The following is a 13,789-nucleotide window of genomic DNA, read 5'->3' as shown; positions in this document are numbered from 1 at the left end:
GGCAGGTAGGGAGGAAGGGGAAAGCAGCCCAGGAAGCTCATGGGGGGAGGGCAACAATGGGCTCTGCAGCTGCATGGTCTTCCCTAGGGATCCTTTCCAAATTCCCTATCTCTGTATTCTCCGTAAGGAAGTGTCTCTAAATTAGCATGCTGCTGATAACGCTAAGATTGCAGGTTCGATCCCCATATAGGATGGCTGCAGTTGTACTAGATCAGGCATGTTCATAGTCCATTTGGGGGGCATAATCTGGCCCACTGGTCAGTTTAATCCGGACCCCCTGTGGCAGTTCATTTCCTGGGGTAAAATCCTAAAAAAAAAAAGCTCAACAACTTCAACCCTAAAACCAGTGTGGTGTAGTGGTTAAGCCAGTGTGGTGTAGTGGTTAAGAGCAGTGGACTCGTAATCTGGTGAACCGGGTTCGCTTCCCCGCTCCTCCACATGCAGCTGCGGGGTGACCTTGGGCTAGTCACACTTCTCTGGCGTCTCTCAGCCCCACTCACCTCACAGAATGTTTGTTGTGGGGCAGGAAGGGAAAGGAGAATGTTAGCAGCTTTGAGACTCCTTAGGGTAGTGATAAAGAGGGATATCAAATCCAAACTCTTCTTCTTCTAAAAAAAAGCCTAACAACGTCAAACTCAAAGAAAACTCAACAACTTCAATCCAAGAAAGGTCAACAACATTGGTTGGCCCTTTGGTCGGCCCTCACGGCCCTTCACTTCATCAAATCTGGCCCTCATTGAAGAAAGTTTAGACACCCCTGCTACGAGATGCTCCTCAGGGTACCCATTCAACTCTACAATTCTATTATTCTAGGTGGTACTACAGCATGGATCTGGATCTTGGTTGGTGCTCAGTGATATTCACCCCCTACAAGTTAGCCTAGTAAGAGAAAGGGGTTGATACATTTGGGTGCTATGAAGGCGGTTTAGTAGATATTATAAACCCACCAATCTATTATTTAGTTCTGCCTTGAGCAGGAAGTGGTGGGAAACTTCAAACGACAGTGCAGATTAATTCCTCTGCTGAGTGTTTTTCCATGTGTGAGTGTACACACACACACACACACACACACACACACACACGAGAGATGCAAACAAACAAGTATTTGATAGAATTTATTTCATGCCTTAAGGTTCTAGAGAGGCTTACAGTATAAACACACAAAATCAAGATGATTTTAAAAATGTATGTCTACCATTGATCATGGCCAAATTTGGTTACTCGGGAATCGTTTTCGATATTCTGCTGTTTGATATATTTTTTTCTTGCCAGTCAATGCAAACTTCATTTTTAAAAGCAAGCCAGCAGCAGGACATGTAGCAAGTGTCCCGGCGAAGGTTGAAACTCAGCAGTTATGTAAGGTCTGCAGGACTTGGCTTCTGTTGTTCATCACATGTTTCTGCCATCTGAAGTCGTGCTGAACGCTTGAAAACAAGAAAGTTGTCTGTGAGGGGCTAAACAATGGACAAATGAGAATAATCGAGGTCCTGTTTCATTATTTTAATTAGGGATGGGCAAGCGTCAGGCTGATTGTCCTGAAAATGAACTGGACTTTTAAAAAAGTATTCACACTTTAAGTTCTCGTCTCCCTCCGTCCCAAAGCAACCATTTGGGAGGAGAAACTTGACTTGGAGAAAAGCAGGGGTAACAGGAGGTGGCAGAGGGCTCCCAGGGACACAAAATCAAGCTCCATGCTCCCTGACAGGAAACAACTACTTAAGGCAGGCATAGATAGGCAAACTCAGCTCTCCAGACGTTTTGGGACTACAATTCCCATCATCCCTGACCACTGGTCCTGTTAGCTAGGGATCATGGGAGTTGTAGTCCCAAAAACATCTGGAGGGCTGAGTTTGCCTATGCCTGACTTAGGGCTTTATAGGTCAATCAGTAGCCTTGTACCTGACATTGCATGGGAGTTGTAAGAAACAACAACAAAATATCTGTGCAGCTTTGTAATCATTGGTTAAAATCAACGCATTTCAGTCCACCATCTTAATATAAAATGGCACCAAATTGTATCCAAACAGATGAAAACCTTCTTCTTCATTTCAGGAACCATCACTCAAAATAGAGATTCAAGGGTGCCTTTTCATGTAGTTTATATTGCACAAATCGTATTGTTGTAAACCTCTTTGATTATTTTATGACATAGTGGCAGTACTTTTTTTCTAAAAATATGTTTAGGGGTGCTCTCATTTTGACTCAAGGAAATCACAATTTTATAGTTCAAATCGGGGAAAATAAATACAGTAAATGGACAAAAGTACAAAATGTTTAGGGATATGCATCCCACTGCGTCCCCCCCCCCCCCAGAAAAAAGCACTGCAAAGTGGTATATAAATATTTTTATATAGCAATGTGCTCACTGCAGCAAGAGGGCAAGTTAGCGTGCTTGTTCAGTTTTGGCCGTTCTATATAATATTTTTTAAATATATGGCCAGCTGATGACAGAAATGATTACTTCACTGTAGATCTTAATAGCAGGGCAGCAGTTCAAGTTAAGATAAAATGCAGTTGCTTTATTTCCACACGACTCTGGAGTCGTAAGGCTTAAGAAAACGGCCAGCTGGCAATATTCTGAAATTCTTCTTGGCTTTAGGTGCTGATAAATAGAAGAGTTAGGGTTTTGTTTTTTTCCAATTTGAAAGAATGCAATTACTCTCCCCCCTGACCCCAAATCAAATACTTATGCAGGACTCTAAACTAGTACTGTCAGTCTTTTGCCTGAAATGTGTGTCTTGTTTGCCAAAGAATAATGTCACGGCCCCTTTTATATAGTGGCCAGTCTAATGCAAAACCCAACAAACTCCTCTTGTGTAGGGTTAGTAAAGGTAAAGGTACCCCTGCCCGTACGGACCAGTCTTGACAGACTCCAGGGTTGTGCGCTCATCTCACTCTAGAGGCCGGGGGCCAGCGCTGTCCGGAGACACTTCCGGGTCACGTGGCCAGCGTGACATCGCTGCTCTGGCGAGCCAGAGCCGCACACGGAACGCCGTTTACCTTCCCGCTAGTAAGCGGTCCCTATTTATCTACTTGCCCCTGGGGGTGCTTTCGAACTGCTAGGTTGGCAGGCGCTGGGACCGAACAATGGGAGCACACCCCGCCGCGGGGATTCGAACCGCCGACCTTTCGATCGGCAAGCCCTAGGCGCTGAGGCTTTTACCCACAGCGCCACCCACGTCCCTTGTGTAGGGTTACCATCTCTTTAATGGCTAGAACAGCCTTTATCAACTTGGTGCCACCCAGATGTTTTGAACTAGAGCTTCCACCAGCCCACCATAGGGTGATGGGAGGGTTTGCCTCTCGACTGATAATGAAAGCAAGATGAATAGTGGACATAAACACCCAAAGAGGAATAATGTACTGTAGGGACCTAGCCTAGGTTGCTGAGCTTTTGGGGAGAACATCAGAGTGTGTGTGTGTGCTTAGACTTTCAAAAAAGGATTTCAAAAGCATTAAAAAAAATAATTAAATAAAAATCACCCTGCTTGCCATGCATCCGGGATTTCCTGGCCATTTTGCCGATTTGGCAAAAATCCGCCTGGATGCCCTTTTCAGAGCCCGCTTCCTGGATGTTGTTGTTGTTGTTTAGTCGTGTCCAACTCTTCGTGACCCCATGGACCAGAGCACGCCAGGCACTCCTGTCTTCCACTGCCTCCCGCAATTTGGTCAAACTCAAGCTGGTAGCTTTGAGAACACTGTCCAACCATCTCGTCCTCTGTCGTCCCCTTCTCCTTGTGCCCTCCATCTTTCCCAACATCAGGTTCTTTTCCAGGGAGTCTTCTCTTCTCATGAGGTGGCCAAAGTATTGGAGTCTCATCTTCAGGATCTGTCCTTCCAGTGAACACTCAGGGCTGATCTCCTTAAGAATGGAGAGGTTTGATCTTCTTGCAGTCCATGGGACTCTCAAGAGTCTCCTCCAGCTTGAATAACTCAGAGAAGCTATGAACTATGCCGAGCAGGTTCCTGGATATGGCAGCCCTAACCTAGCCACTTCAATTCCCTGTTGAGCTCAAATCTCCATTAGGATGGGGTTGTCTCCCTAGAAATGGACTGGACAATAAGGAAAACTGAAACTAAGGAAGGGAGACTACCCGGAACCCTTTTCAAATTGGTGGAAAACTTTAATATGATTGACATATGGAGATTTAAACACCCACTGGACAGAGAATTCGCTTCTTTCTCAGAACCAAATCAGTCTGCTGGAAGAATCGACTCAGTTTTGATATTTCCAGAGTCCAACATATTCTCCCTGAATGATCTAAAATCAGTGGTAGAGCACATGCAAAAAGGACCCAGATCCCATCTGGCATCTCCAGATGGGACTACGGAATGTTCCTAATTAATACCCTGGAGAGCCACTTGCCAGTCCTATGTAGACCTGTGTTAGAACTGGATCTACAAGAAATTTTGGAATTGGATCTGAGTTTCTCTCTGGATCAACACAAGGGTTGGTGACCATGAGGACCGGGAGGGCAGAAGGCAGAGAGCCCCACAAGTAAGTGGAGCTGAAGCCACTGATAGGCAGAGACCATTCATTATTGCTTTCTCCCCATCTTCCTACCTGCTTATTTTTTCCCCCAAAGCCAACACGTGACACTAAGGCGGAAGGGAGCTGACAGCTTGGTTCACCCCCCAGGAACTGGTTGTTAAGAGGCAGGTGGGTGGAGACTGGCTGAGGGCATACTGAGATTGATGGGGCAGTACCCCATTTATAAATAATAATAATTTTTTATTTATACCCCGCCCTTCCTGGTTTGGAAAACCAGGCTCTGGGCGGCTAACAACAAATTTAAAACACTTAATTGATGCAACAAAAAAATAGCATAAAATACAATATAAAATGTGAATAACAATAAATTCAGAATTCAAAAATCAATTTTGGGGGAAATCCATCCAATAAACATTAGATGATTACCATGGCTAGCTGGCTAAATTAATCCTATTTGGGCCAGCGAGGAGACCAGGGGAGAATTAGCTGTGGGATCCCAGAGCGGGTAATCTTCATAAAAAGGGGAGAGGGACGGAAGGAAGGGGAATAAAAGATCAGGCTAAGTTCAAATTAAAAGTCAGGCGTAATAGCTCTGTCTTATAGGCCCTGCCATAACAGACCACCCTGCCCTGGGACAAGGTGTGAAGGCCTCCAGGTGTACTATTTTGTATGCTAAGAGGGCACTATCCACTCTGCTCACACTCGCACAGCACATTTGCCAAAAGTAAAGTGCCCGCAACCGATCTACATTTAAAGTGGTGTGGTAGTGTGTATCATAATGAATCATAACATTTTGCCTATATGCAGTATTTCAAACTGAAGTAATATTTTTTTAAAAAAAAAAATTGGCCAGTGTTAACGGTGGCTGATGTGCTTTAGGGTAATTGCAGCAAAGTCTTGTTATAACATCCTTGGCTTACTGAATGTCAACACTGTTAAAACGTTGGCCGTGCACTTGGTTACTGCACAATCCTATTAATTTTTTTTCATCATTTTGATTCCCTTAAAGTGTAAAACTGGGCACAGTAACTTTCTACCCATTTTGTGTGTGCTTGCACTGACTATTCCTCCTGCTCAGCCCCCTCCCTAACAAGCTTTCTGGCATCCTTTTATTTAATTGCCACATCTTCTAGCCTAAAGACTGCAACACCTGTCAAGGAGCAGCAGGGCTGCGGCCACTCGGAAGTTTCACCTCTTGCGACGTTACAATCACGAAAAGCACAAAAGGGTTTTATTTATTTTTAAAGTGTACACTGGTGGTGGCCCGGGAGGGGTGGTGGGAGCATTTAGAAAGTTGTGAACCAGGGAAGAGCAATTTTAATCCCAATCTTATCTCTATACAGTGGTACCTTGGGTTAAGTACTTAATTCGTTCCAGAGGCCCGTTCTTAACCTGAAACTGTTCTTAACCTGAAGCACCACTTTAGGTAATGGGGCCTCCCGCTGCCGCCGCACCACTGCCACACAATTTCTGTTCTCATCCTGAAGCAAAGTTCTTAACCCGAGGAAATATTTCTGGGTTAGCGGAGTCTGTAACCTGAAGTGTATGTAACCTAAAGTGTATGTAACCCGAGGTAACACTGTATAACACATTCTGGTTTGCATCCGACTTTATTCATTTTATACTTGAGGGGATGGCTTCCTCCCCATCATACTGTCCACAACAACTTAAGAACCACCCCCCAAAAAAACTGTATGGGTGCTCCCACCATCTTGACAGTGTGTTGGGTTAGGGAAATGCCTTCTCTATCATGTTTCCCCATTTGTGAGACTCGTTTGTGGGACCCAGGGAAGCTCACATGGCTCCTAGGTTGCTTCCAGACAACCTGTTTGTTGAGCGTTTTGTCCTGATTGGTCTACAAGGAGGTTAGACTATGCCAGTTATTTCTTGAGCTTTCATTCTGATTTGTTGGTGGGGTGGTTATACAATGTTGTGTTAAGGTGGAGCCCAAAGCAACTTCCATTTGCTGGCATGTAATTGAATCCTGCGAGAAAATAGGGACATTTCAGAGTGCCCTTACACTAAAGTCTTTCAGGCATCAGGTGATCTTTACCACTCTTAACTGTATTTAAAGCATTTTTACTGTTTTAGAATACTTTACAGGTGAGGGACAGAGCATTATGGATGTGTTTGCTGCCCTGGTTTTTTTGGGGGGAAAAAGGTGAGATATAAATTCAATGAATCATAAAATAAGAATTTTGATTTCCCTGAGCTTTTAACCTTTGATGCATTTTCTTTGTTAAAAAAATCTGCTGTGATTTATAGTGCTGTTAGTAGCGGTTCTCCTCATGATTACTTTGACATGTTTTATGAGGTATTGTCATTCGCCCATCAACCTGTCTTGAACCACCTGGCATTAATTGCTTTAATTCTTGTGCTGTTTTAATGGACTTGTCTTATTTCACATTTTAATTGTGGAGATTTCGCCGAATGTTTTGATGGAATTTTTTCATTGCGCATTTTGACGAATGTATGTTTGTATTTTATTTTATTTTTTGTAATTGGTTTTACACTTTGTAAGTTGCTTAGAAACCACTTTGGCAATGAAGCGGTATATAAATGAATACGACTCCTACTAATAAATACTTTTTTAAAACAAAAAAAACCCTACACACACAAACACAGTGTTGTGATTTCATTTGCATTGTTGTAACCAGTTAATTGGATTCTCCCGAATGCTTGCTTGTGTGGTTGTGAAGTCTGGCTGCTGTTGCTTGTTGCGCTGTGGTGTGTACGCACATCTTCAAGGTGACACTAGTTTGTCAAATTTGAACCTTGGCATAATTTTTACTGAGTTTTTCTTCCTTCCTTCCTTACATGCTGAGCTGTATCACTTGTGTTCTCCATGCCGCATTCCTTTGAATTATTCGTAACATGGGGTATTCTTCCTTCTTCTGCCCCACCCTGTAAATACTTAGTACATATATAAAATCCTAAATGGCGGCTCATGTTATCTTAAGCCTGCATAAAAGTTAAGAGTGAGGTGTGGTATGGAAAGCACAATTGTTGTCTTAGCTCTGCTGAGTCAAGGAAAGGGATAAACCAATATAGGCTTAGTCATACAATCAAGCCTAACATTACCTCATTTTATTTTATTGAAAATAAATAACTAAATATCCATACCTGTGCAAAAAAAGAAGCATTCTCAAACTGCTTTTTTCTCCCCCTCCCCTCCTTTTTACAGGTCTTCAGAAGACAAAGGATATCTTCAAAGTGCATTTCCACACCCAAACATGTTCCTGACCAGCTGCTTAGTGGCCTTGGTGTTTATGCTCCCTGCTGTACAAATGGGTAAGTCTGGATGGATTTAATTGAATGGCCACAATATTCGTTTTATTTTCCACATTTTGTGTTTTGTTTTTTTTTAATATTTTGAAGGGTTCTTAAGTCAGGCTGCAAATAAAACTTTAAAAAAAGTTTGTATATATAATTAATAATTTTATTATTTGCAGCCCGCCCATCTGACTGGGTTTACCCAGCCACTCTGGGTGGCTTCCAGCATATACAAAAACATAATAAAACATTATAACATTGAAAACTTCCCATTTAATTTAATAAGTGAAATATGATGGGATTCATAAATTGCACATAACCCCAAAATGCTAGGAACGCCCTCCTTTTTATTTATTTGCTGTTTTCAAAAAATGACAACTACAATGACACACACACACAAATCTTTTTTTAAAATCGGCACATAAATATTAATAGAGTTTTATTCTGGGAAGGGAGAGTCACCTGTTTTGCTCCCCCCCCAAGCAGATAATTCAAAAAGCTTAAAGGTATTTGTATGGGTCTCTGTAGTTTCTCAGTCACTGGACAGCTTTAAAACTCATCTCGGGGCCAAAACAGCTTTAAAGTTCCTCTCAGTTCCTGTTTTTCTAAATTTACACGGATGGTACGGGTGCTCAAGGCATTAAATGTGGAGTGCTAGAGTTTGTTTCAGTGAAAATGCTGCTTATCCCACAGGTTCAAAGTGGGTGATTTAGGATTTTAAAGTACCTCCCCCTACAACTCATCAGTCCCTCAGCCCCCCAGATAAAAGGTAAAGGTACCCCTGCCCATACGGGCCAGTCTTGACAGACTCTAGGGTTGTGCGCCCATCTCACTCAAAGAGGCCGGGGGCCAGCGCTGTCCGAAGACACTTCCGGGTCACGTGGCCAGCGTGACATCACTGCTCTGGCGAGCCAGAGCCGCACACGGAAAAGCCATTTACCTTCCCGCTAGTAAGCGGTCCCTATTTATCTACTTGCACCCGGGGGTGCTTTCGAACTGCTAGGTTGGCAGGCGCTGGGACCGAACAGCGGGAGCGCACCCCGCCACGGGGATTCGAACCGCCGACCTTGCGATCGGCAAGCCCTAGGCGCCGAGGCTTTAACCCACAGCGCCACCCGCGCCCCATCAACCCCCCAGAAGCTGCATATTATTGAACATATTTTTGTTTGTCTTCCTTGGCTTCTATTCTTCATGTCTTCCATTGTGGAACTCAGGGTGCCATTTGTGGGGCCATTGTGAGGTGTCTCATCCAGACCCAGACCAGACCCAGTCCTGCTTCGTTTCAGCAAAGTTTCTGTTGCATCAGTACAGTGGTACCTTGGGTTACGGACGCTTCAGGTTACAGACTCCGCTAACCCAGAAATAGTACCTTGGGTTAAGAACTTTGCTTCAGGATGAGAACAGAAATCGCACAGTGGCAGCGGGAGGCCCCATTAGCTAAAGTGGTACCTCAGGTTAAGAACAGTTTCAGGTTAAGAACGGACCTCCAGAACGAATTAAGTTCTTAACCCGAGGTACCACTGTATCTACTCTTTAGAACAGAGGTTTTCAACCTTTTTGAGTCCATGGCTCCCTTGACCAGCGACATTCTTTCTGCGGCACCCCTGTGGGGCTCAGGAGTCCAGTTATGTCACCCCTTGCCTGCAGAGCTGGCAGCTTCTCACCCTGTTTCGAACACCCTCCCTTGTTTAGGGTTCCCTCAGCCTCCTCTCCCCTCTCCTTGGGAGTCCTCTGGGCAGCTACTTCTGCCACCCCTGGTCTCTGAGCTGCCCACACCCTCCCCAAAGAGAAGTGCCACCCAGAGGCATCATTTGCCTGCAGAGCATATAGCCAGGGCTGCTGCAATAAACATCATCCAGCCCAGACACTGAGGTCCAGCGCCAAGGGCCTTCTGGCGGTTCCCTTGCTGTGAGAAGTGAGGTTACGGGAACCAGGCAGAGGGCCTTCTTGGTGGTGGCGCCCACCCTGTGAAACGCCCTCCTAGCAGATGTCAAGGCAATAAACAACTATGTAACTTTTAAAAGACATCTGAAGGCGGCCCTGTTTAGGGAAGCTTTTAATATCTGATGCTGTATTGTTTTTAATATTCGCTTGGAAGCCGCCCAGAGTGGCTGGGGAAACCCAGCCAGATGGGCAGGGCATAAATTATAAATTATTATTATATTATGCAAGTCTTTGGGAGGCAGAGATGTGAGAGGGCAGAGGAAGAGGGAGGGAAGAGGGACAGAAGCCAGAGTTGCCCACGGCACCCCTGACCATCATTCTAGACACCCCAGGGTGCCATGGTGTTGGGATACTGCCAGGGAGACAAAGTCCATCATGACTCCACGTCGTCTACAGACGTCCATCGATCTCCCGTAGACACGCAGTATCAGCAATTAGCGACACGAGCTCCAGAAATAGCTTGCCACATTCCAGAGCTGATGCACGTTCTATCAGCAGATAATGCACACAGCGAAACATGCACTCAGGAGAGCATATTTACAACTTTATTCAGCGTTGGTCAGAACAAAGAGAAAACATGACTGCCTGCTTCAGTGTCTCCGGCACAGAGAGAGACGAAAGCAAAGACACAACAGAAACATCCTGTGAAACAGGAAATGCGCAGGCTGTGACACAAACATCCTGCTCCCTTTTAAGGTGGAACGGAAATATCCTAAATTATAAATTATTATTATATTATGCAAGCCTTTGGGAGGCAGAGATGTGAGAGGGCAGAGGAAGAGGGAGGGAAGAGAGACAGAGGCCAGGGTTGCCCACGGCACCCCTGACCATCATTCTAGGCACCCCAGGGTGCCATGGCACACTGGTTGAAAACCAGTGCCTTAGAACAGGAGGTGCTCTGCAGGTGTTTCTGAACGCCAACTCCCATCACCCCCAGCCTGTGTGGTTGATGGACAGCGAAGAGGGAAAATGAACTCCAGCAACATCTGGAGAGCAGTTGCTCCCCCCCTGCCTTTAGAACATGCCCTGTTTTCATGAAACACATTTCCAGAAATGAACGTTCAGAATTCAGAATTGCTCCTCTCTGTCTAACTACCTGTTTTGCTTCTCGTGCTCAGGAAGTTTTCATCAGGAAGCAAAAAAACTAATGCTGTACTCGGGCCCATTGTTTCTAATCCCTGCGCAATGACAGAGGAGGGATAGAATACAATCTGGCCTAGGAGAAGGGAGAGAAGAGGAAATTTGCAGCTGGGTGTGAAATTTCATCTGTGATGGAGGAGAGATGCAGAGATGCACCTTGTAAAACTGTCTCTCTCCCTGGCAGGGAGCAGGCAGTCAGTTCTTTGATTTGCTTCCTAAGCCCTAACCACCCGCCATCTGTGTTAGGTGAAATTCTCTCATGCAGTTCTTGAATTATTTGCTTAAGCTGTCATTACTATAGGCTATTAAAACCGTCCCTTCTGCTCATACAGCTGTGCATCTCCTTCTAGGAGCCCGAACAGGTGTTCCCTGAAATATTTTTATAGCCCAATCAACAGAGCATCTAATCTTCCTTTCATTAGTTTGTTCGTTAATGATCCCTTTAGCTCAACATTCGGTTTCCAAGAGCAGCCAGGCAGATGCCAAAAAGGAAGTTTAGAAGAGGACACAAGGGGTAGACACGGTTTTTGGCCCCTGGTATTCGCAGTTTGTCTAACACTGGGCTTAGTACAGTGGTACCTCGGGTTACAGATGCTTCAGGTTACAGACTCCGCTAACCCAGAAAAAGTACCTTGGGTTAAGAACTTTACTTCAGGATGAGAACAGAAATTGCGTGGCGGTGGTGTGGCGGCAGTGTGAGGCCCCATTAGCTAATGTGGTGCTTCAAATTAAGAACAGTTTTAGGATAAGAACGGACCTCTGGAACGAATTAAGTTCTTAACCAGAGGTACCCCTGTATCTATAATTTAGGAATCTAGGTGTGGAAGTGTGGGACACCCAAATATAATGCAGTGGTTTCAGAATACTCTAGGGTTCCTCAGGTTTGCAGAAGTATATCTTTTTTTCATTTTTAAAAATTATGAAGAAAAAAATCCCACATATAACCACATCATACAGATAAACTAGCTTCTGGGTTAAGCTGGGATATTGCATTGCATAGTATATTTTTTGTCATTTGTTTTTTTAAAAAAGCAAATTACAGTCTGGTAGGAATCTGTGAACTCTCTGGACCTTTGAATGTTAAGGCTGTCAGCTGAAGGGAAGAAGGAAAACAAAAGGAGGATATTTTGCCTCTGTGGTAACCTGGAGGGGAGGATTAGGGTGTGCGACAAAGGAGATTTGTTTTATTCACTTATTTATATATTTCAGAGTTAAATCCTGCTCTTCTTTCCCAAAGGGAATCCAGGGCATCTTGCAATGATAAAATTACATAAAACAATTCAAAACAATATTGTAATATTTTGCATTCAGCGGTTAAAACCAGCGTAATGAAATATATTAAAACTGACCTGCAGAATTGCGCAAGGGGAATGCTGATCAAAGCCAACCATTAATATTTTACAGGACAGAAATTAACAGAATGAAAGTCGGTTTGGGTTTTGTTCTGCTATTTACTTACTATTTTTAAATTACTGGAAGTTAGAAACATTTCCGGATTTATTTTAAATCACTTAAAGATCTACTAAGAGATCCCGTGTCCATGCCTGTTCTATGGAACTCATAAGAACGTATGAACTCTGTCCTTTAGAGCTGGTCACTTGAGGCTAGAGAAGAGCGAAGGTGGATTCAGTCGAGAAACCACAGGCTAGCAGATCGACTGATCCCTTTCCAGGGTCTCTTTGAGCCCTGGACTTGTTTGTTTTTTTGGAATGTGACAGGAAACTCAATGCAGATGGAGAGAGTTTGTTTAGAATTCTCAATTTATCTTTCCAATGGCACAAGAAAAGAAAAGAAAAACACACACAGCAGTATGACTCTTGTCAGTCAGAGAATTTCCTGAATAGCTGCAGTGGAAAGTATTTACAGGGCAAAAGAATGAAATGCAATCCTCCTTTCAGAGAGACTTGGCAGGGAGGAGTTGGGGTTGGTTGTCAGATTAATTTTAAAGGACACATCTGGACCATACAATTAAAGCACCCCAATACCACTTTAAATAGTCATGGCTTCCCCCCAAAGAATTCTGGGAACTGTAGTTTGTTAAGGGTGTAGAGGGTCGCCGGGAGACCCCATTCCCCTCCCAGAGCTACAATTCCCTGGGAAAAGGGATTGATTAAGTCACTCTGGGAATCCATTGATTCCAGTATGTCTACTCTGAGCATGTTGGGTGTCAATCTCTAATTCAGTTTGCGCATTTGAAAACGCACTGGCTCCCAACCCCAGCTCACTGCCAATCCAATAGTAAACATTATCAGAACAATGCAGTCCTATGCATGTTTACTTGGAAGTAATTTCCACTGTGCTCAGCAGAGCTGATTCCCAGCAAAGTGTACAGAGAATTGTAGACTGAACGTGTGTTGAGTTGCACTGGATCTTCTTTAAGTGGAGTATGACATGCATTGAGGGTCCTTATACAGTACTTGAACTTCAAAGACCATACAGTGGTACCTCAGGTTACATACGCTTCAGGTTACAGACTCCGCTAACCCAGAAATAGTGCTTCAGGTTTAAGAACTTTGCTTTAGGATGAGAACAGAAACGGGGCGTGCTCCGGCGGCACGGTGGCAGCAGGAGGCCCCATTAGCTAAAGTGGTGCTTCAGGTTAAGAACAGTTTCAGGTTAAGTACGGACCTCTGGAACGAATTAAGTACTTAACCTGAGGTACCACTGTACTCATAAAAATAGGACAAAGCTATTTCCCGTCCCCGGGGAGATGATGTTGCGAACTGGGAGCACGCCCTCCCCACGCACATTGGGCAGGATAGCCCCTGCGCCATTGGTTGGTCCTAAGCCGCGTCAACCCAGGGCTGTCCAATCCGGACGGTCCGGAGGCTTGGCACAGGCTATTTAAACTGCCCACGGCCCAGGACAAGTTCCTTTTCTGCCCGCTCGGACAGTTCGCCCGCCCTCCCCTCCCCAGGTTAGGCTCTTTATCTCCTGACC

The 13,789-nt window shown here is 44.5% G+C and overlaps 1 protein-coding gene across 6 annotated transcripts in view; it reads left to right on the top strand.

Annotated features, from left to right (window-relative positions):
* The window catches only part of CEMIP (cell migration inducing hyaluronidase 1), a 168,265-nt gene that overhangs the window by 84,996 nt on the left and 69,480 nt on the right, over positions 1-13,789 (top strand). For all 6 annotated transcript variants that reach the window (XM_083411833.1, XM_083411831.1, XM_083411832.1 and 3 more), the window contains one exon: positions 7,677-7,783. In XM_083411833.1, the coding sequence (XP_083267959.1) occupies positions 7,726-7,783 (58 nt within the window). In that variant the 5' untranslated portion in view covers positions 7,677-7,725. The remainder of the gene's footprint in view (positions 1-7,676; positions 7,784-13,789) is intronic.

This window comes from Podarcis tiliguerta, assembly GCF_965153285.1.
Source record: "Podarcis tiliguerta genome assembly, chromosome: 14".
Classification (NCBI taxonomy): domain Eukaryota; kingdom Metazoa; phylum Chordata; class Lepidosauria; order Squamata; family Lacertidae; genus Podarcis; species Podarcis tiliguerta.
Note: the sequence above shows the minus strand (reverse complement) of the source record. Positions and strands in the feature narration are given on the sequence as shown.